Genomic DNA, 22,741 nt, shown 5'->3' with positions numbered 1-22,741 from the left:
TCAATAAAAATGAGAGCAGGTTGACTGACAATGTGGGAGGAGTAACCATGGAATTGGAGCTTCCTGAGATACAGATTTATTGGAGAAATCAACTTTTATATGACATCAATTACTAAAGCCCTCCTTCCACCCAGCCCATGCTTCTACCAAGGAGGGCTATTGCTGACAGCTACCTACTGGGCAGGCCCGCATAGATGGTCGGTGGAAAAGGAAGAAAGGGAAACTTCCCTCATTCCAGGTCAGGCTTCTGGTTGATATGAGACTGGATTTATGCCTTAAGGGGCATATGTCTAGAAGCCTTAATATCTATAGGATATTATATTTTTTCTGGTTCTAGAATTTATATATATTCAATGTGCAGAGAGAAGATAATAAAGAAAAAACACAAAATATGTAAAAGCAACAACCCGATGTCCCCTAAATCTTTTAAATCAGAGAAAAACTGATGTATACCAGTTCTTAACATTTGATATATATATATATATACTGTCTGCCTTTTCTGATACAAAAACAGATGAACTTTATTAAATCTCCCCTTAAAAATGGCATTCTGCTGCACCTTCTCTTTTATGACCTCATTTTTTCCCCATGTCATGCAAATGAGAGGCCAACTTTCCATATTAACAGGTACAATCTCTATTGTCGTAAATGACTGCGTGGTTGGCCACTGGATAGGAGACAGTGTGCGGGCAGTTAACCAGTTCCCTCTTGATAGACACTGAAGCTATTTCCAATTTTCCTCTTTTAAACAATGTGATAAAGAGTCTCTGACACCCATATATGCATATTTTTTCCAATTATTTCCTAAGGGTACATTCTTTTTGATGAAATTACTTGGGCATCAGGTTTATATATTATTTGAGTTTTTTGGTAACTCATACTCAATAGTCCCCCAGAAAAGATTGCATGAGAGTGATGGTTGAGTATATTAAGGGTCCTGCCTCCACCAATAGGAAGGAATCTACCTGCATGCCCCAACCTCAGACCGGGTACCTCGCGCCTTGTTGTTGATCCGCTTCCTCTGGCTGCTGGAGGTGTGGGAGAGCAGTGTGGCCTGCTGGTGGTTGGAGTCCACAGGGCTGGTGGCGATGATGTTATCTTTGTACTTGTTCATCAGCGACAGCTTGGCATTGTCACTCCCTGTGTAAGAAAAGTCAAGGCAAGAACTTTGAGAGGAGAAGGTCAGAGAAAGTGAGAGCGAGGGAATCTGCATAAACCAAGGAAGTGGTTTTCACAGAATTAAAATAAGGAACCTTTCAAGTGAGAGGTTGGCAGAGACGGAAATACTCTGATTTCTAGGAGACCACAAAGTTATGAAAAGAATGAAGGCAAAGTAATTCCAACTGGAAGTTCAATTAAACTAATTCTGTGTGGATAGGGTCACCAGGTATGGCCCTTTAACTAGATACAGACTGTAGAATGTAATTTGAGTGTATTCACCCAGAACATGCCCTCTCATCACCACAATCTACACTAGTCTCTATTGTCTGACATCCAGCTCATTTACATGTTTGTGCGATCTGCTTGCTTTCTGAAAGCAGCTGACTTTGTAACCCCTGAGCAGCACAGGGCTACTTGATGGGCTTAGCATCAGGCCAGGTGCTATGGGAATCTGAGACAATGATGATCTAACCCCTATCCTTAAGGAGTTCCCACCTGGTGTGAGGTCCATTCCAGCCTTCTCATTGCAGCCCTGCAGGGAATCAAGGGTGCGGGTGACCTGGCTGGCAAAGTCTTCCCCTCCATTCATGCACTCCCTCTGCAGGTGGTGGCGCAGGTCGGTGATGTCATACTCATAGCCATCCAGGATAGGTGTCTCCCGGATGCTCAGGGTGCCACTGGAGTTGTGGCCCTGCACACGGGCATTGCGCAGACTCTCCCGTCCATGCCCGCCGATCAGCACAGAGGGGATGTAGTGGATCTCATTGGCCGCCTCAGCGCTGGCACTCTTCTGGGGCTGGGGGACCCGGCGGCGTTTACACCAGCGGCGGCGAGTGTACAGGATCATTACCAGGCATAAGATGGACAGCAGCAGCGCGATCATGCCACCCTGGAGAGAGGAAAGCAGATGGAGGCAGGGGATGGTGAGCTGGTCCCTCAGAGAGGCATCGTCCCTCTGCTACCACACCAGTCACTCACTAGTTCATTCATTCAGGTGCAAGAAGCACCTGTAACAAGTGTCACTTAGCAAAAAGGGACAGTCTGCTGTAACCTGTGTTTGAGGTGAAAGAAAGATGGGACTGGGATGACCAATGCATCATTTCAAGTGTTCCACAGTTGCTTCCAACTTAGCAAACAATTTGAATAAAGACATCTTTGTGATTGTGTGTGTGTGTTTCAGCTTCAGAAAAAAGGGGTAGGGTTAGTCTGTTAAGGCAAATCTGATCCATGCAAAGCTACTTTCAGACCAATTCTTTTAGCAGTGTGAGGGGATCTGGTTTCTCCCTCTCTCACATCTGAAAATCAATTGTGTACATATTTTTACTCTGGCTCCACCAACAATCAGTGAGTCCTCTAAATTCAAAACCTCAGGTTCCCAATCTGTGTGATGGAGAAGAGACACCTCCACAGGGTGGTGGTCAGGACTAAGTTAGGTAATAGTGTAAAGTGCCCAATAGAGTGTAACCCACAGAATCAAGGCCATCCTCAGCCTAACCTTAAATATCTCCATCAAAGTGACTGCCCAGCAGGAAGACCATGGACCAATCTAAAGGGAAGTTTCTATCCAAGTGTGTGCAGGAACCTTACCATCTGACATGACCTCTGGGTCACCACTGACCTGGGAGATAGCCGCCTCCCACTCCTACTGGCCACAGTGATGCTCCCATTCTCACTGCATCTCCAGGGAAGAGATCAAGACTCCTGCCCTAGAGTCAGGCTGGCAGGAGAGTTTTCTTCTGAACCTTATGCTCCAAGACTACCCTCTGAAGCCATAACTTAAATACCAGGAGCTGTGAGTTTGTCAGAGATCAGGATGCAGTGCTCTGAGATCGAGCCCCTCCTTGGACACCGACCCAGAACAGGGCTGGGAGGAAAAGTCTGGCAAGCCTGTGCTGCTCAGCACCCAGAAGACATAAATTGTCCTGTGTACAACTGTAACCACTCCTTTATTTGGTCCATGTCTCTCCAAACCTATTTCATTACGTGGGGGTGTGCCACATGGCTCCTCTCTTGATCAACCTTGGGTTTCAATCACTGTAGCCCCGTCATACAGGCTGGAAATGAAAACCCCACAGGCTGAGTCAATATTATTCCCCCATACTTCTTAAAGGGGACTTTTTCCAATCTCATAATCATTATGTCTTGGATTTATAAAGTTTCTCTCCCCGTAAATCTTTCCATTTACCTTCCCTCTCCTATCATCACTGTGAACAAAGAAGCATGTGCATGCACATACACACACACACACAAACATATACCAACAGCGCACACACAAACATGTACAAAAACACACATTCACAACACACACACACACAAACATTCACAAAATACCCCCCACACACATAAACACAAACACACAAAAACATACACGAAACACACACACACTCACACACACACGATGTTGAAACTTTTGAACAGGCAGCACAGAGGAGCTGAGACAAGAAGCAACAGAGTAGCTGCCAAGTGACAGGTCACACCAGGTGGCTTATTGGGGCCTCCAGGTTTTCAAATGTCTCTTTTATCTGTGGAACTCCTTCTCCTAGTGAAATCTCTTATGCAAGTACAGAGCAAGCATAAACATGAAGCTGCTCAGGTTATGGCTGGGGTGAGAGTCCACAGCCATGAATCCTGGCTCCTTGCTGACTCTCTGCTGCCCTGTCCTCCACCCTCCATCCAGGGTCCTGAAGACGTGCACACAAAGCCTCTGGGGCTTCAAAAGAGATATATCTGAGCCCGCACCAGTTTGCAGAGAGGGAATGCTGAGTCCAACCCAATAGGTTTTCCACAGACCAACCCGTGTCTCAGAGTCAGACCCATATCCTTTCCTTCACCCCAAACTGAAACTGCAACAATAGGTAACTAAACCACACAGGAAGAAAAACTTGCAGAGTGAGAAAAGTTGTCAGACACTGAATTAGGTCTGTGCAAGCAAGAGGTAATTTCATTCCCTAAAGAGCTCTAAGAGTAGCATAAACATCCATCTCTGAGGAATGGTTTAAACACCATCTTTCCTGCACACACAGACGTTTCGGGAGCCCCTTCCACTCGCCCCTCCCCCCTGCCCCCAATTCTCCTTTCAGATGGCCACTGCAGGGCTGGAAGATCAGTATTAGGTTCTTTCTTGATATTATCCTATATAATAAAGAGATAATATGCTAATTAGACTGAACAGCAGAATGTCCGTCTGGACATCCTTCCAGATGACCGTCCGGACGACCTTCTGGACGAAGCTGGGACTGCGAGGGCTGGCCAAGACTGAGAGGGGCTGCGAGGGCAGGCTGGGGCTGGCTGGGGCTGTGAGGGCCGAGCCCCTTGCACGAATTTTGTGCATTGGGCCTCTAATGCAGGGATAAAAAGAGAACAGTTGTCTATTATGGGGTCTTACTGTGTATCAGACATTTGTTTTAATTGCTCCACACTTTTAACTCTAAGGGGTAGAGTTAAACTATTTAATTAGATTACATGCTCCCTATTTTACATTGAAAAGGCTAAGGCACAGAGAGAAAAACACACAGTAAAACACAACTTGCCCAAAGTCACACAGCATATGACTAGGACTGAAATGGGAACAAAGAGACTGCTACTTCAGAATCCCTACTCTAGCCCACGTGACCACAGTCATCCTGAATGAGTTTCATTCCTGGCATATATATCATAATCCTAATTCCTCCTACATCCATCCTAACTTCTTGAAGGAAAAGAGGAACTGTTCAAAGTGCCCATCCAGCTGACCGTGGGTCAGACAGCACTGTCATCAACACACGTCCTTGGACTAAGCACCCACAAGGTGTTCCACTTAGGACCCATCAGCAGTGGGAAATCCACACTCCCATTTTCAGGTCATACATTGCTCCCTGCCTGGAGGAAGTGGTTCTCAACCTTCCTAATGCCACTACCCTTTAATACAGTTCCTCATGTTGTGGTGACCCCCAACCATAAAATTATTTTCATTGCTACTTCCTAACTGTAATTTTGCTATTGTTACGAATCGTAATGTAAATATCTGATATGCAGGATGTATTTTCATTGTTCACAACCGCTGAACAATGGTTAAGAACCGCTGCTAGGCCCTCAACTTAGTTGAATTTCAACAAAGAAATCTGTGTTCTGGTTCAACTGTGAGACTCACTGAAAATCTCTAGGTTCAGTTCCTCATTTTCTGACAAAGAAACAAGGCCCAGAGAAACGGCAAAGCTAGACAGTGCCCAATTGGCTCTAGACCAAGACTCTCATTCACTCCTCTTTCATGGGACTGTTTGGTTAGGTTAATGTGAAATTGCCATTTCCACGTGTCCGCCTAGGCACTCAGGACTAGTTTATGTTTATTTTGTCAAAAACATGATGACTTAAAGGAAGCTAGAACACACATTTTCATTTGGCTAAACCAGTGTATTTAGCATCTCTAACTTGTGCTGGCAAAACATTTCCTCTGCTCAGAGTAAGTGATTCCTGATTATCTCAACTCTTTAATAATCAGTTACCAAGAATGAGTTCCAGACACCAGGTGAAATAGCACAGGCCCCGGAGCGAAGATTCTCAGATACTCACTGATGTTGTGGGGTAGTTTCTCTGCTTCTAGAATCCAGATTTGTGGAAGGTGCACAACATTTTGATACAGCTTATCGATTATAGATTATTACATACACTAAAGGCCCAGTGCACGGGTATCATGCACTAGTGGGGGGCGTGGCCTATGGGATTAGTCTGCTGTGGGAACGCCACTCACCCAGGTCAGCCAAGGGGCTGTGGACCCGCCCTCTGAGCGGCTGCTCCTGCTGTGGAAGCGCCTCTCATCCTGGTCAGCTGAGTGGCCCTCCCACTGTGAGAGCACACTGACCACCAGGGGGCAGCTCCTGCATGGAGCACCTGCCCCCTGGTGGTCAGTGCACGTTATAGTTACTGGTCAAGTGGTGGTTTTGATTATTCTGCCATTTGGTCCCTGGACTTTTATTATATAGGATAATACTACACATACATAATGCTATGCGATATTATGTAATTTGATACTAATATTTTATAATAATGATTTGTAAAATCACCATACAAAAATTCCTCTGAATTGCTTATCTGCCCTATCCAGAAAGAAAGTCATAGGTAGGCTAAACACATACACACACACACACTCTCTCTCTCTCTCTCTACTATACTAGAAAAAGGCACAAGTGTAGCCTCCTGATCACTTTTTACAGAGACAACTTGGAAATCCAGTGTTCACCTCTGATTACTTTTACAGTCCTATGATAAACTGTAGTTCTTTGATATTATCATTACTTGTGATCTCTCATACTTCCACAGAGGATTTTTCAGCAGTTTCAGTAAAAAACACATATGATCTAGGATTTTCTTTCAAATCATCTAATGAAACAAAGAGGTGGGGCAAGTGGAATGGAAAGAAAGCCTGGGCCATGAGCTGCAGCTAGGAGCTTCCTGATAACCAAGTCGAAGAAAGAAAGGAAAATTGCCCATATCTTCTCGTCTGACAAAAGCCAAGTCTGTTGGGAGGAACAGACCTGCTCCATGCATTCAACTCCAAACAGACTTCCACCTGAATGTGAGCATGAGCACGTGACAACATAATGGATCTATAGAAAGTGCTAAGAGTTCTTCACACACGCGACTCTGGCTCTGAGTTTCTGTAATACCTTAGCTGTGTTCAGAGCATATTCTTCATTTATGTGTCTTAGTTTGCTTTTATGGCATTAAGAACAAAACAAAATTAAGAAACATCTGGATCCAAGTGAAACAAGGTGCAAACTATGAATCTTAAAATATACCCCTTGCCAGTGTGGCTCAGTTGGTTGAGTGTTGTTCCATGCACTGAGAGGTCACAGGCTCAATTCCCAGTCAGGGCACATGTCCAGGTTTCAGGCTCAATCCCTAGAAGGCGGCGTGCAGGAGGCAATGGATCAATGTTTCTCTCTCCTTTCCCCCCTTCTCTCTCTCAAATCAATAAAAACATATTTAAAAAAATAATAACAACACAGACTGCATGATATGAAATTATTTTGCTCTTTGTTCATCTTTCCATGAGTTTTCTGATTATTCTATTGATTTTCCTCAACACTGAACATTTTGTAACTAGAAGTGCATTTGGGGTATATGAGAATTCCACATCTATTAACAAGTTGCTTGCAAAAAAAGTGGCATTTAAAAATATGTTTTTCTTTAAAAATCAATAAATCGTTTCTACTGGCTTTAACAGAGATCAAACAAATGAAATCGGCTTTTATTTTATTATGACACTGACATTTTCAGCACTTACCCTAGAGAATAGCATGAGGTTTGTCAGGTAATTTGCAGACTTTAGAATCTTTTATATAACACCGATGGTGATTGCCCAGGGATAGATCATGCTTGGCAGATCTCCCTTCTATGCTTAGCCCAGTCATGTAGGTCAACCACAAGGCCATCTCATTATCTGACCTGTGTATTGGTTCTGGGTATGGGTCACGTCTCCCTCCCTTAGTTAACTCCTCCTTGCCCTTCAAAGTGAATTTAGTGCCATAATCTCAGAATATGATTCCCTAATCTCGCTGAATTGCCCATAGAACCCTCCATATGACTCTAACCACAAGGATGTTTACCTTTGATTTGCTTGTCAATCTCATCTAAGTTTTAGACTTCATGAGAGCAGGAGCCACCAAGGTCCAGGGTTAAGCCCAGTGCATGGCATATAGCAAGTATTCAATAATTGTAAAAGAAAGAGACGGAAGGAAGGAGAGAAGTAGAGGTAAACTTTGAGTATATTTCAATATGGACATCTTCTATGGGCCTGCAAGCAAAGCTTATATAAGTCAGTTGCTTATGTGACTCATTCATTCAATTAATTCCTCAATCATTCACCAAGTACCGACTCACTTTAACAATGCATTTTTCTAGTGGTCACTGTTATGGGGATTCTGCCATTACTAATACAAGTATAGATCCTAATCTCATGGAGTTTACACTGGAGTGAGAAAATAATATGTAATACTCATTTTTAAAGGTAAATGCAGGCACAAAGGAAGATAAAAACAGCTCACAGGGGCTAGAAGGCAGTCATTACTCTTCTTCTTCCAAGAGAAGAAACTGGGACAGGTAAAGAGACTTTGGACTAGATGGTACTCTAGGTATCATCTCAGGGGTGAGAGGAATCCTCTTACCCCAAATCAGTGTCATATGATCCCTAGATCTCAAAATAAAGAATCTGGATCTATCAATGTCATCAACACTTAGGATGTCACCTGGATTTTGTGAACCCTTGGCAAAGAAGTGGAAAAGCTGAAATTTGTTTCCAGCTACCATCTGTCAAGGGACTACAGCCAATTAATCAGCTCACATTTCAAAGCTGTTTCACCCTAGGAGGAACCAGAGGAGTGAATCTGAGACATAATTAATTATCCCTCAAGACAACTGGACATACTGAATTCCAGTGATATTCCAAAGGGAATTAAAGGGTGGCTAACAAAATAAGATTCGAATAGACAAGTTTGGTGGCTCACATCAACTATTTCTCCCCAGTAACAAACCCGAAGGTCTGGGCACAGGTCCCCTCTCATGTATGACAATGATCACTCACATTTGTCTCTGGTTTTCAAAGGAAACAGACCAAGAGGAGAAAAACTAATGCCCACATGGGCAGTGCTGGCTATATTCTAATCTACATTCAAATGAGCCAGGGATAAGGAATGAATGAGGTAGATAGGTGACTTTTCAAAGTCTCATCCAATCCTGTGTTTCTATGAGCCCAATGGAAAACCAGACCCAAATTACTAATAACATGAACATCACCAATAAAACAGCAGGGCTAACCAGTGGAATGATAGCGCATAACTTTCTGGAGCTACCTGAGGCCTTCATCTATCAAATTAAGTGATTGAAAGACCTGAATCTTCCAACCTGAACATGTCCTGAGTGTAATACTGGTCCCTGTAGAACTGGAAGTAACTTGAAAGAGGTAAACCGATGGTAGAGAACATGTCTGTGAGAAATTCCTGCCCAGTAAAGCCAGAAACTGCAGACCACGGAAATAACAGGCCCTCTCCTTCCAAGGTGGGCCAATGAAGTCTCCATAAGCCAACCTACCCACTTCCCCAAAGGCATAATAAGGCCTATGAAATCAGATGATGTCATTGAAATTATAGTAACAAATTCTTGACCTTGAGGCTCCTTTTACTGCCAGAAGGCATCACCTAAACTAGAAGAGAAAGCTCCTTGGTTTGTTCTTCCGGCAAATTCTCTTTTCTGTGATGGCTGGTGAATAGAAATCCATTATCCCCTACCCGTCTCCTTCCCAAATGGAAGACAAGAGAAACACTTTAAGCATATTAAGTACAGAGTTCAATTTATAAATTATTAGGAACATTACCTCCCCTTGGGGGCTTTCAGAAGTCTTTAATCGTGTGGAAATGCCTTCCAGTTGCCATGGGCCACCACATTAATTAGGAGGCCTCAATATGTCCTCTGGGGCTTCTGACGTGAATTGCACATCCCACTGGCAGGGGACAGACCCGCCTGCCAGGTTAGCCTCTCACTGGGGCATGATGCCAATGCAGCCTGCTGTCGTGAGCTGCTTCAAAACCTCTTCCCCATTCTTCTAGATCAAGTATCCAAAGCTTAGGAAAGAAATAGGATGTCTCTCCAATATCCCCTTTCACTAAAATGTAATTTGTTGGGTAAAGGTAGGGACCAGGCAATTTTCCATAAGCAAGAGGCACACTCTAAGAATAAGGGTCTTCCAGGTCAGGCAGGTTGACATTTGAGGGCCCTTCCAAACAAAGAAGCCAAGAGCATGGAGTTTTCTCAGGAGGAAACTCAACTGTACAGCTTTACTTTTTTGTTTCTAGGTCTAAAAGTTTTAATTCTGTTAGGTTTGATCATTACCTATGTCTTTAATCTGGAAAGTTTGTCTTCAGTTTCTTCATAAGACTTCAGGAGTTTCATCTTATGACAGCCTGAAGCCCTACAGGGAAGTGGCCGGAGGCTAGTGTGCTGGAGTCAGCCTGGGCTATTTCAAGTTGTTCTTTCAGATTCTTTTTATAGAGCTGCTTTTTTGGTTTGGGGATTTTTCTTGCCTCAGAGCCTTCACTTTTCTGTCCCAGAGCAAAAGCAAAGGAGTGCATTTGCTCATAAGTTGCTCAGAGCTGTCTAATCATTAGCAGCTTCAGGGACCTGTCCTTTGATTTGACCTGTCTATCGTTTAATGAGAATGCTAAGGCCAACTGACGCTGAGAGAAGTAGGGTGAGAGAGAAGCAGCTTGTTATGGGATGAGTTTTCTAGGTCCAAGGCGACCCTAATAGATCACCTAATTCCAAAGAGTGGCCTAGCCTCCTGCAGAGCTGGCAGCAGTGAGGAATCAGGTGACGGGGCAAAGCTGAAGTCTTCACATCCCTCTAGATCAGTGGTTCTCAACCTTCTGGCCCTTTAAATACAGTTCCTCATGTTGTGACCCAACCATAAAATTATTTTCGTTGCTACTTCATAACTGTAATGTTGCTACTGTTATGAATCGTAATGTAAAATATCTGATATGCAGGATGGTCTTAGGCGACCCCTGTGAAAGGGTCGTTCGACCACCAAAGGGGTCGACCCACCCACAGGTTGAGAACCGCTGGCCTAGAGCGTTGTGTGATGCCAGTTTTAAACACTCAGGGAGGGTTCACCATGGGTACAGATTTCTTGTTATTAACTTAATTAGGGTACTCCTAAGGCTTAGGAAGAGCCACACTCAAGGAGCCGCATGTGGCTCGTGAGCCGCAGTTTGCCAACCACAGGGCTAAGAGATAAAAGGGTCCACACAAAAGCAAAAGCACCCCAGGTCGCTGTCTCAGCAAACCCAGGGCAGAGCTGCATGAGACAGGCTGCCTCCATGGTCTTTGTGCATCAGCCCTGCAAATCTTCACAAGCCAAGCATGAAGCCAATAAAGAAATACTCCAGCTGGGTAACACTCAATGCCTACTCTTGGCCACATTCCCTTCCTCCTTTCCTCTTCGTTTTTATGCAGTAGGTGATCTTCATGAAATAAAATAATAACAATAATCTGCTCCATTAGGACCAACTGTTACGGGAATTACTGAACAAGTAACAGAAGAGGCAGCTGGCACAGTATATGCTAATGACCATTAGACTTTAACCCTCTTTCTCTCTGAACATAATGGAGTTGTTAAATCCTTCTTCCCCCCATTTCCTCACAGTCAGACAATCCAACTCAAGGGGAAGAGAGAAGGTCTCAGAGATATAGTCACTTCGTGGGCAGCAGCTGGAGCTGAGCAAATAAAAATCACTATTCAAGACTAGTCACTGAGGGCAGACCTTAGGCAAGGTACCTGGGGAGGTGAGGGGATTCCAGTGCCCTGGGGGGGTTACAAGGCTTCAGATGAAAACAATTGGGAACACAAGGGAAGAGAGATTCAAAACGTCAAGATTTCTCTGAATTTGGTACATAATTGCCAATGTCACTCTCTGAACTAGTGAAGATTTAAAAGGTCTGTTTCTTCCCCAAATACAGACTGAGATGGGCCCTTAATGGCTGTACTTTTCAGAGATGACAGTTGGGACAGGTGGAAGGCCCTTCACATTGTGTGGGATTTGGTCACATTCTTGTGCCACACAGAGAAGTACAACCTTATCTTCATAGTTGCCATTAGGTCTGGTGTGTCATTGCTTAGGAGTCATTCCTGGTCTTCTCTCACAGTGGGATCTCCAATGGCACCGTCCCTCTACTGAGAGAGGTGACAGTCATACATAGCTGATGGTTAGTTTTGTGAATATCTTAAATGCTACAAACCTGTGTGAAAGCTTTTCTCCGCTTCCTACAGCAATCCAGCCTATGTGCTCAATTCCTTCCCTGACTCCTGCTTTATTTTGCTATTGTAGGCACAAATTGCCTTATTTTTACATATCACATATTGGAGAGATAATAACTATCATTTGTAACTTACCATGTGCCAAACAGAACACATAGTGAATTACATTCATTATTTTATTTAATCCTACCCACAATTATAAGCAGAATTACTATTTCCATTTTTTAAATGAGGAAACAGAGGATAAGAGGGGTTAAATAACTTGCCCAAGTTTATGCAGTAGTATGAGGCCAAAGATTCAACCACTGATCTTACTTATGTATTCCATGACCATGAGTAGAAAGGGGCCCACCACTGTAGTCTGGGCCCTGATTCTAGAACTTCCCATATTCTTTAAATTAAGCCCTGAATGGCCTTGCTCCTACACACATAACTCTTGTGGTTATGCAAATGAGGATTCCCAAACATCCATACTCAGAACTGTCTACACTGCCTGCCACAGAAGCCCCAATCTTTTTCTGTTAAGCTTATCATTGGGTTGACCAAATGCATAATTTCAAGCAATAATTTAATTGTGCCATGGGTGACCATACTTGTCAGACTGTCATTTTGAAACAGGCAGGGAAAACCTATAGAGAGATCTGTTCTTAAGTAGATGTTTTCTAAGTGAACTCTGTTGTCTCCAGGGTCTACAGGCAACTGATGCTCACTCATTTCCTTGAGAGCAGTCTGCCACCCATGCACACGATTTTGCTGTCTATTTGCTGTCTGCAACTCCTTGTTCTGGGATCAGAGACCTAAGAGGAATGGTAGATGTTTTCCACAATGTAACAACACATGTAGGAGACAGACTGGGAAGAAAACCTTGAATGTGAACACTTTCAGGGAAACTGGGAACTGCAACTCAACAAACTGCTGGCCAACAGATTTGGAGAAGGTAGGAGAAACCCTGCAGGTCAGTTTTTGCGTTAGGTACCAAAGGGTAGTGGTCATACCCAATGCAAGTCATTCAATGTTGGTCAAATACAGAGGCTAACAAAACTCATCTGCATTGCTTTCTGCTTACAAACCTCCTTGAACTTGTCACTGATCTGACCCACAACACTGAGGAAAACAGTGAGCATCCACAGTCACATCCCTATAACACTCCAGCTGTAACTCAATTTTGGCATCCAAGGAAGATGCATATTAGAGCTAAAAAAAATCCGAGGGAGAAAAAACCCAAGAGGGAATTAAGGACTAGAGGAGATGACGTACATGTACAATTAGCACATCATACACTGAAATCCCTTCCAAGACCTATTCCTTGCCAGCAAACTTTGGCATCAAAGGGGGTTGGGAGAGAGAAGACTGACAGTTACAAGAGTCTCATCCTGGGCCAAGCACAAAGTGCTGTAGCTCTTATTCCTCCCCCTACCCTGCCTTAAATTATTAGAATTCAATTTTTTTCTGGAACTAATCAAGCCCCAATCTGGGAGAGGCCTGGTTTGTGAAGGCAGCTCTGAAAGACACTGCTGTTCTCATTAGGGCAGGCTTCGTTAACCCACCAGCTCCAACATCAGCGGCAAATTGTCTTCAACTAATTACATTTTCGCTAGGAAAGCCATTGTACAAGTCTTCAAATCCTTCTCATCATTAATTTAAAAACACACACACACAAAAAAATAAAACACTGCCCTGCCCTGCCTCCTCCCTCCCTGGCACCCTACCCACCCCTCACCACATGCTGTCAGTTCTGTCCTAGTTTTCTAGTTTTTTTCTCTTGTATTTGGCATTAGTTGGGGGGTGGGGTGATAAGGTAGAGTAGAGATCCTGGCACCTGTAAGCCTGATTTCTTCCGAGCTGACCAGGGCTCACTCTGTTCCTGGCCAGATGCTAGGCACATAAGCCAGGAACTTGGGCACAGGTCCAGGCTCGTCAGCAAGGATGGGCCAGAGCAAAGGGAAGCTGGAAGCTGAGTCCCAGCTCTGCACTGCCCCCTTGGGTACAGACAAAAAGCCCAACACTGGTATTGTTTTGATTTACTAATCAGGAGCTTGATGATGAAGAGTGAATCCATAGGTCAGTCCGATCGGGCAAGAGACACTCACGTGATAGAAAGAAGGTCAGGGTTTCTTGCTTCCAAAGCAAGTAATGAGACACACATCACCTGCCCAGCCAATGCTATAATCTGCACCTGGGGTGGGCATGTGTTCCTGACCCCATGAGGGCCATTCCCAGCCAACCTGTTAACAGCATGACGACTTAATTCAGATCACAGTTGTTCCAGGGTTTAATTTTTCTAGTTTTTAATTGTGCCGATTTACTTGTTCTATTCTTAACATTCAGCTCTATTGTAAGGGAGGGAGAGAAATAAAAAGGAGGTTGGGAGGAAGGCGGGGAAGAGAGAGAGATAGATAGCTAGAGCTGGTAGAGGGGAAGGGGCCTTGTCTGTGCCTATTCCTGAGCCTTTGTGCTCTCCTCCACAGCATGTCCACTCACCCTCCCTCCATTCCCTTAAGTCCCAGCGTAACTCCCTCTCTTTCCTAAAACTGACTTTGCTTACTTCTTCAATCCTCAGACATGTCATTCTCTCCCACACCCTAAAGCATATGTGGACATTTCTGAATTAATCTTTAACTCCTAATTCTGCTGTTTCTAGACTTGCAGGCAAAGGCCATGTGTTAAAAAGTTTCTAGAGCCCCAGCCCAGCCCAGGGCCCAGGAAGCCTGGCGCCCACAAGCCGTGCACAGCGTGATTAACTGCAGGGAGGCACATCCAGATGGCTTGGCAAGGTTGGTAAAGCATAAATAGCATGATGTTTACACACGCTGTCAGTTCAGACTCCAGGCCTCTATCTGAAAGCCCATCTTCACTCCTCTCAACTGGCCCCTGGCTGCCTTGCCCCAAGGAAGAAGTCAGCTGACAGTAGGGTGTCAGCCTCCTCTCTCACAAGGACGTTCAAATGGCAGGTCCATGCTACAGAGCCATCACCCAGAAGACATTAGCTGTGCTTTCAGAAAGTGTGATGGCTTAGACTTATCCAACCTCAGTGTCACTTATACTTTTCTGTGCCATTAGCACCCTGCTTGGGGAGGCAGAGTGCACCTTTCAATGGACAGGGATTTTTTTTCTAGTAAATGACCTGTACTTAGAACTTACCTGTACCTTACCACACAGACCTCTGCCTGAATAGAGTCCCATCCCCAGAGAGGGCAAAGAAATGTGCCATCACATTTTATTTTATCCTCATCTGAGGATATGTTTATTGATTTTAGAAAGAGGAAGGGAGAGAGAGAGAGAGAGAGAGAGAGAGAGAGAGAGAGAGAGAGAAACATCAATGTGAGAGAGAAACACTGATCGGTTGCCTCCCATGCGCATCCCAACCAGGGATCGAATCCACAACACCTAGGTATGTGCCCTGACTGGGAATCAAACCCGCAACCTTTTTTGGTGTACATAATGTTGCTCCAACTAACTGAGCCACCCAGCCCGGGAATGTCATTGCATTTTATAATACCTAATTATAGGGAGAACTGGACATATGCTTTACAAAGGGAATGGTGTAATTTTTTTTTTAAAGTCCCTTCTCTTAGAAACCAAAGCTTTATATTTTTTATTAATCTATGCATTACACACACACACTCACACTCACACACACACGGGGCAAAGTAGGTTTATAGTTGTTTGTATGGAAAATGCAATAATCTATATATATAAAAGCCTAAGTGTCCGTCCAACCATCCGACCAGCAGCTATGATGTGCACTGGCCACCAGGGGGCAGACGCTCAGCACAGGAGCTGCCATGATACATACTGGCCTTTTAAAAAGAAACGGCACTGCGGACCTGGCGCTGACAAACCAACAGTCAAATTCCCCCAAGTGGGACACAGGCCCCGCCATCACCCCAGAATGCCAGCCCACCAAATTGCAGCCAACACTGCCAAGACCCCATGTCGCAAAATGAGGCTCACAGTACAGCCCAGCCCAGAAATGGTGGCTGTGGGTGCCAGGTAATGATGTCACGTAGCAATGCCTGGTTTCCTCTCCCTAGTGACTAGCCTCCTTGGAGTTTCTTCAACCCAGTAACCCGACTTGCTTTATAGCGAGGTGCAAACATTTTACACTTTAACCAAATGTCTGTGAAGCATTTTCCCATGCCTCGTCTCATTTGATCCTCACAGAAGTCCTGGAGTAGGTAGATAGGAGACTCGGTAGAATCCTATTTTATTTTCATTAGCCGGAAAACAGAGATTTTGAAAGTTTAGAAACTTGACCCAACTGAAAGGAAGTAAGAAATGGTGGAACTTGAAAATGACATCAGGTTTTCTTACGGTGCAGAATATAGCCAAACACCGCTACAGTTAAATATTTTACCCTTTGTTCTCCCTTCATGATCTACAATAATAATCTGCTTTGTGTTGATATTTACTGTTGTGTTGCTGACAATTACCTGAAAGAGAACTTGGGGTGGTTCACTGAGCTGGTAAAAGTTTAGCTAAATTAGAAAGCAAGTCTAAGTAAGCAAGTTTATTCTATATCTAAAAAGGCTAAGTTGACTTACACATGTGTGATACATATAAAGCTCTCACTGGCGCTAATCGCACTCGTGTTTCAATCTGCCATTGTCAATCACGAATTTGGTTGACACGTCTATTATAGAGAAAGGACAAACAGTGATATTAAAATATTCCTCCTAATTAGTTTTCTTTCAATGTGCATGAATCCATGCACTGGGACACTAGTTAATAAATAATAATATAAGCATAAACTCTGTTTCATGTACTCACAACTGGAAATCTACTTTTGCCTCACACTGTATATTTGAATTTATATTTTTGTTTCTGTAGACTGATTGCAGGTAGGAAGTTCTAGTTCATTTGCAGTTGGGGAGAATACATTTGCCTTAGCAAGCAGGCCAATCAACGTCGGAGCCAGCAGTTTTCAAGTTTTCTCTGCCATGATAGACACAGGGTACCCACAGGGAGACACCACAGGACATGGAGGGCTGATGCATTTCCAGGACCAGCGATGACTCCATTTTTCTCTCAGTCAAGAAGCCGTACCTGGGTACATGTTGAGTGAGAGAAACCTGATTACAGGTCATTTATAACATTGATTCCACTCGAATGGAAAAAGGAAACCAGTCACAAATGTCAGCACTCCACCTACTATTAGTATCCAAATCACTTGCCACACTGCAATTGATGGGGATGTGGCACTGTGGTTGCCAATTACAGAAGTGTGAATGCAGTCACCAAGGACAATTAGCTGTGTTCCTGAGGTTTTTTTTATTTGTTTGTTTGCGGGGGGACACAGTTTTGCTTGGCCCAGAGCCTGGGTCAGGGACTGCCAGTCTCTAGGCCCTAGAAGGGGGCTTCTCCATGCTATCACACCAAGCAATACCACCTCAGTCTTTATGCCATGCCCTGTAACACTAAAAACTGAAATTTTTACTCAAAAAGTTTTTCACAGAGATTTTGCTCAGTGTGATTTTAAAATAAAATTTTTAATATATTTGTATTGATTTCAGAGAGGAAGGGAGAGGGAGAGAAAGAAAGATAAATGATGAGAGAGAATCATCCATCAGCTGCCTCCTGCACACTGCCTACTGGGATCCTGCAACCCAAGCATGTGCCCTGACCGGGAATCAAACTGTGACCTCCTGGTTCATAGGTCAATGCTCAACCATTGAGCCACATTGGCTGGGCTAAAATAAATTTTTGAATAGATATATAGAGAGGGCTTTGTAACCTAGCCAGCTCTGGTGTGTGTGACATTCTTCCCCGAGGTCCCTTTTCTGTGAATATGTGGAGGAAAGAAGAGAGGTGAGGATTTGGTGGAGAGAAAGGAGCCACAACAAGCAGAGGAGACCTGAACTGAGTATATGGCCAGAGGTCTTGCAGGACAGAGGAAGGGACACTGTATCATCGGCTGGGTCCTCGTCCCCACAGTGTTACTCCCCAGTCAGGCAGCCCTTCAAGCTCTTTGAGTCTGAGCTTCCTGTTGTGCCAGACTTACCTAGCCTTCCTTATAGGCTGACCATTCAGTCCCTCCTAGGCTCCTGGCAAGGCCCAGGCCCCGCTAGGATCCAAAGATGCATAGTCCCTGCATGCAGGAAATTCACATGAGAGGAGACAGCCTCATGCCCAGGCGGGGACAATGGTGGGACAGTGTACCAGAGATCACTCAACTCAGCTTCCTGGGGTGGGGCGGGGTGTCACAGGGTGGATTTTAAACTCATGTGTCATTAGAAATAACCACACGTGGAGGAGCTGAGAGAGACTTGAAGCCAATGGTACAGCATTAGTGAAATCACAGAAGTGCTAAACAATAGGGAGAATGTAGGAAAGATGACAGAGCTGATTAGTGTGGCTAGGACAAAGTGGAAAGCAAGGAGTGGTAGGTGATAGAGGGTCAGATCATGAAAGGTTTCCCATCTTGGAATTTGCCCTTCAGCGTGGAAGAAACTGCTTGAGCCGTTTCACCAGGAAGATGGTGTTTGCTCAGGAACATTTTCCCAGGAATGGCCTGGTGGCAGTGAGAGGGACATTTTGAAGGGAACAAGAGAGTCAAATGAACAGGTAGGATACCCTTGCAGCAGTCTGGTGAGAGGCAAGGGTGCCCTGTATCAGTGGTGGTCGTGGCAAGGGAGAGAAAAGAGGAATCTAGAGGCATCTGGAAAATAAAATGATCAGAGCTCAGTGCTAGATCAAGTGAGGAGGGAGAGGGAGGAAAAGGGGATCTGGCTGGGGACCCTTTCAGTGGTCCTTGCACCAAGTGAGGCAGAGAACACGAAATGGAGAGGGGTTTGGAAAGGCTGGATGGGTTTCACTGGGCCTGTGTTGTTTGAAATGCACAGGGGACATCCAGACAGATCTGTAAGTCAGAAGCTTGGGAGTGAGACAGAGGCAGTTGTGAGGACCAAATAGAACAAAACATAATACAAACAAATTATACTCATTTCACAAACACCAACTGGGGATGTTTCTTGTGTGAAGCACTGGGCTGGAAGCTGTAAGAAATATAAAGATGAATCAGACTTAGACCAGATCTTGCCATTTGGGAGCCCAGAGACTCATAGGGAAGGAAAAGGCACATCAAAATACTGACGCAATGGATGGAAATAGAGCCATGAGAGAGCCTCAGAGGGGTCTTCCCTGGCAGCCCAGCCATAGGAAGGAAGGGGCAGACACGGTCTCTGAATGAAAGAGGGGGAGGGTAGCCAGGTGGCGACAGGTGAGGTAGGACCTGAAAGGTAGATAGGATTTGCACATGCACGGAGGGGTACTGAGGGCACAGGGCACAATGCCAAAGCCATGGCAGGTAGAGGGCCAGTGAGCAGAGGGTGCAGAAAGGGGGATCCTGGGCAATAAGAGTGAATAAGAAAGTTTACATAATGAAATGCACTGTGTGTGTGCGCGTGTGCATGGTTTTCAAGTGAAATAACTCTCCTTTCAACTGTTCTTCTGCTTCAATCCTACTGGCCTGGAGTGACATGAGGCAACATGCAGCACAGATGCTGGGGGAAATGTCTGAATGTAGAAACAGCCCTTGGAATGTGCTCGCTATATTACACAGGAATAGTAACATGGCCCATATCCCACCCTAACTTTTTTCGTTAGATTAAATCGGTAAAAATGGACATCGGATCCAAGATTGATCAGAGAGGCGAAGGCACTCACAGGGGCATGCAGGAGACGAAAGCAGGGGGAGGGAGGCAGCTGAGTGTCTGTGCCTCTGAGGAGACCCTGTGTTCCTGATGGACATATGGCCTGGACTTGTTCCTGCCGCATGTGGAGGCTGCCCCAGAACCCTCCGGGTCACCTGAAGGGAAGGTACCCTCTGAGTCCCTACATTGTTATTTGGCAAGTCAGAGTGCTGTAATTGTTTCTTCTAAAGCACACCTGTCCCCCAAAATACAATGGCTGTCTTAGGAACAGAGCACACAGGGCAACTGAGGCAGTAAGGTAAGGAAGAAATACAAAAACACTGACTTAGACAGGAGCCACTCTGCCTCTGGCCTCAGCCAAGTCATTTTAAGTAGGAGAATCAACATCCGCTCCTGAGAACTCCAAGTCCCCATAGGTGATTCCACAGTGCTCCTGGGACAGTTCTCCTTGTGAAATCCCCCAAGCTGGAGGCCCTTCCTGTGGACCTGCTCCCTCATGTGCTCTGGGGGCCCCTCCATCCTGAGGCCAGTCCCAGGAGGCTCCTGGAGCACTTACAGTCAGCAATGGCCAGGCACACATCCGGAAGATGGCTGCAAACAGCAGAGCCATCTGAGCACCAGGGTGCCTGGGTCAGCGCTCAGCAAACCCAGGTGTCCCCAAAGAGGCCCCCGTGGGACATGGGAAAGGGCTCAAAGGCACCAAACTCCTTTCAAAGGATCAGCACAGTGGCGAGTGCCAGCTCCCTCCCGGGGCAGAACCACTTCCATCAAGTCCACCTGCAGGCATACAGACCCACCATTTCCCCCAGACCATCATCATCATCATGTTCATAAGTGGGGTTTGGGGGTGATAAAAAAAAGAGCAGAGTTGCTCCGAGGATGGGAATAATGCTTTTTCACTCATTGCTCTGAAATCTGTTATAACCAGAGATTGCTGGTGCCCCTAAGTCTCCACTTCCACCTAGAACATGAGGGCTGGAGGCAGCCTGCATGGTCATCTGGTCTGGAGTTGCCATGCCCATCTGTGTGCTCCTGGTTGATGGCCGGTGAAAGTGTGGAACATTACCCTAACCAGTTTTTCTCAGTGGTTAGAGCATAAGCCCTCTGACTGAAGAAGGGTTCCGGGTTCAATTCCAGTCAAGGGCATGTACCTTGGTTGCAGGCTCGATCCCCAATAGGGGGTGTGCAGAAGGCAGCTGATCGGTGTTTCTCACTCATCATTGTTTCTAATTCTATATCCCTCTCCCTTCCTCTCTGTAAAAATCAATAAAATATATATTTTTTTAAAAAAAGAAAGTGTGGAACATTTTCATTTTATTATTTAGTTTATAAACTAGCATTTTTCCGAACTTCCATGGAAATAATGAATGATAACATCAAGCCCATGACTTTGTTGACATTTTCATCTAAGACACAATTAAAATAAATTCAGCCAGATAAAGCCAATCTACTTATATAGAAATATCAAGAAAATAGGAATATAGATTGTATAAATAGATGGCAAAAAAGGGGGGAGTGCTAAGGTTTTGAGAACACTCATTTACAGATGAACAAATGGAAGCTCACGGAGGTGGAGGAATTTGTCTGAGGTTTCAGACTTTCGATTGGAAAGGACCCTAATCCAAGCCTCCTGACTTCGAAGTCAGTGGTTTTAGGCCACACATGTCCTCAGCCCAGCTTTAGTCACTGCTGAGGAGAGGAGAGATGGAGTCTAGATGAGCCTAGTTGGGTTCTCAGCCTGCGTCACTGCTGCAGAAGCTCTGAGCAGTGCCTGGCAGGGATATGCTGCTGCTGTTCCATCCCAATACCAAGTAGAGTCAGTCCCAGGAAGGTGGCCGTGCCCTGGAGAGCCCAGGGCCTCCCCTGGCTGCTTGTTCTGATCAGCAGAGCAGTGAGGGCAGTGGGGCTGGGGACTGACACAGGCAGTTGATAGCCTGGGGTGAAGCCTTGGATGTACACACACTGTGACATTTAGGGAACAGAGAGTGCCTGAACATTACTGGGATGCAGGACCCTCTGAGTTTGCTCTATGTGGCTGCTTACCTCATTGTGCAATGATGGGTTTAAGGTCAATAAATGCCAAATTCTGACATGTTCATTCATAAATCCAAAGCCTCCTGTGTCTTAGTACTAAAGCCCTTCCCAAAAAAGACACAGGAAGAGAGGAAACAAAAGGTGGAATGCTTCAATAAACATCTTGTGTCTGGTCTCCCTTAGGGATCTCCTATGGCTCCGTCTTCTCTAGGGTAATTGGGATTAGGAGCCAGAAACCAGCAGTTCCTAGATACTGCTCTGTGAAGTAGTCCCTGCTGTCAGCATCAGTCCAATATATCAATAAACTTAGCATCTGATTCATCCCAAGTTAGAAGGTACTTGACTCATCTCTATTGCTATTCACGGACATCAGCAGCAGCAGAAGGATCAGGAGAATCATAAATAGCAAAGCAGTATCAAGACTTCCCCACATACACCTGACCTCCCCACATGTACTAAAGAGACCTCTATGCAACCTTGAGGAGGGTCCACTGGCATCAGCCAAACCTAGAGGCAAGATTATTTTTTTCTTTTTTGTTAATCCTCACCTGAGGATATTTTTTCCATTGATTTTTTTTTTAGAAAGGGAGTGGAAGGTAGGGAGGGGTGAGTGAGAGGGAGGGAGATAGAAAGAGAAACATAGATGAGAGACACATGGATTGGTTGCCTTCTGCACATGCCCCATCAGGGATTAGAGACTGAACCTGCAACCCAGGTATGTGTCCTTGACCGAGAATTTAGCCTGTGATCCTTTGGTGCATGGGCTGATGTTCTAACCACTGACCCACACCAGCTAGGGCAAGGCAAGATTCATAATAAACTTTAGCAGAAATTTGAGAGGGTCACAGATGACTTTATGAGGGGAGATCTTAATATGATTTGTCTATCTTTAGCTTCATCAGCAAGGCAAAGAGCCATCACTAACTATTAAAGTCTTACATATCAGTCCCACACAAACCAACTTGATCCTGACATGTCCGCAAGCATACTCTACTCCCATACATGTGTGTACACCTCTAGTAGGTATTTTGCTTTAAGAGGCTTTTCTAACATATCTGTGTTGTTTTTTTTAAATAATAGTCTACTGTGTATGGCATAGTTAAAAACA

At 44.9% G+C, this 22,741-nt stretch overlaps 1 protein-coding gene across 1 annotated transcript in view; it reads right to left on the bottom strand.

Moving 5' to 3' along the window:
* ASTN1 (astrotactin 1) overlaps positions 1–22,741 on the bottom strand; it is a 299,182-nt gene that overhangs the window by 148,653 nt on the left and 127,788 nt on the right. Inside the window, exons 4-5 of the mRNA XM_006754536.2 lie at positions 1,657–2,050; positions 994–1,140 (exon numbers count right to left, since the gene is read on the bottom strand). Of these exons, the coding sequence (XP_006754599.1) occupies positions 994–1,140; positions 1,657–2,050 (541 nt within the window). The remainder of the gene's footprint in view (positions 1–993; positions 1,141–1,656; positions 2,051–22,741) is intronic.

Source organism: Myotis davidii, unplaced genomic scaffold (genome assembly GCF_000327345.1).
Source record: "Myotis davidii unplaced genomic scaffold, ASM32734v1 scaffold591, whole genome shotgun sequence".
Taxonomy (NCBI): domain Eukaryota; kingdom Metazoa; phylum Chordata; class Mammalia; order Chiroptera; family Vespertilionidae; genus Myotis; species Myotis davidii.
Note: the sequence above shows the minus strand (reverse complement) of the source record. Positions and strands in the feature narration are given on the sequence as shown.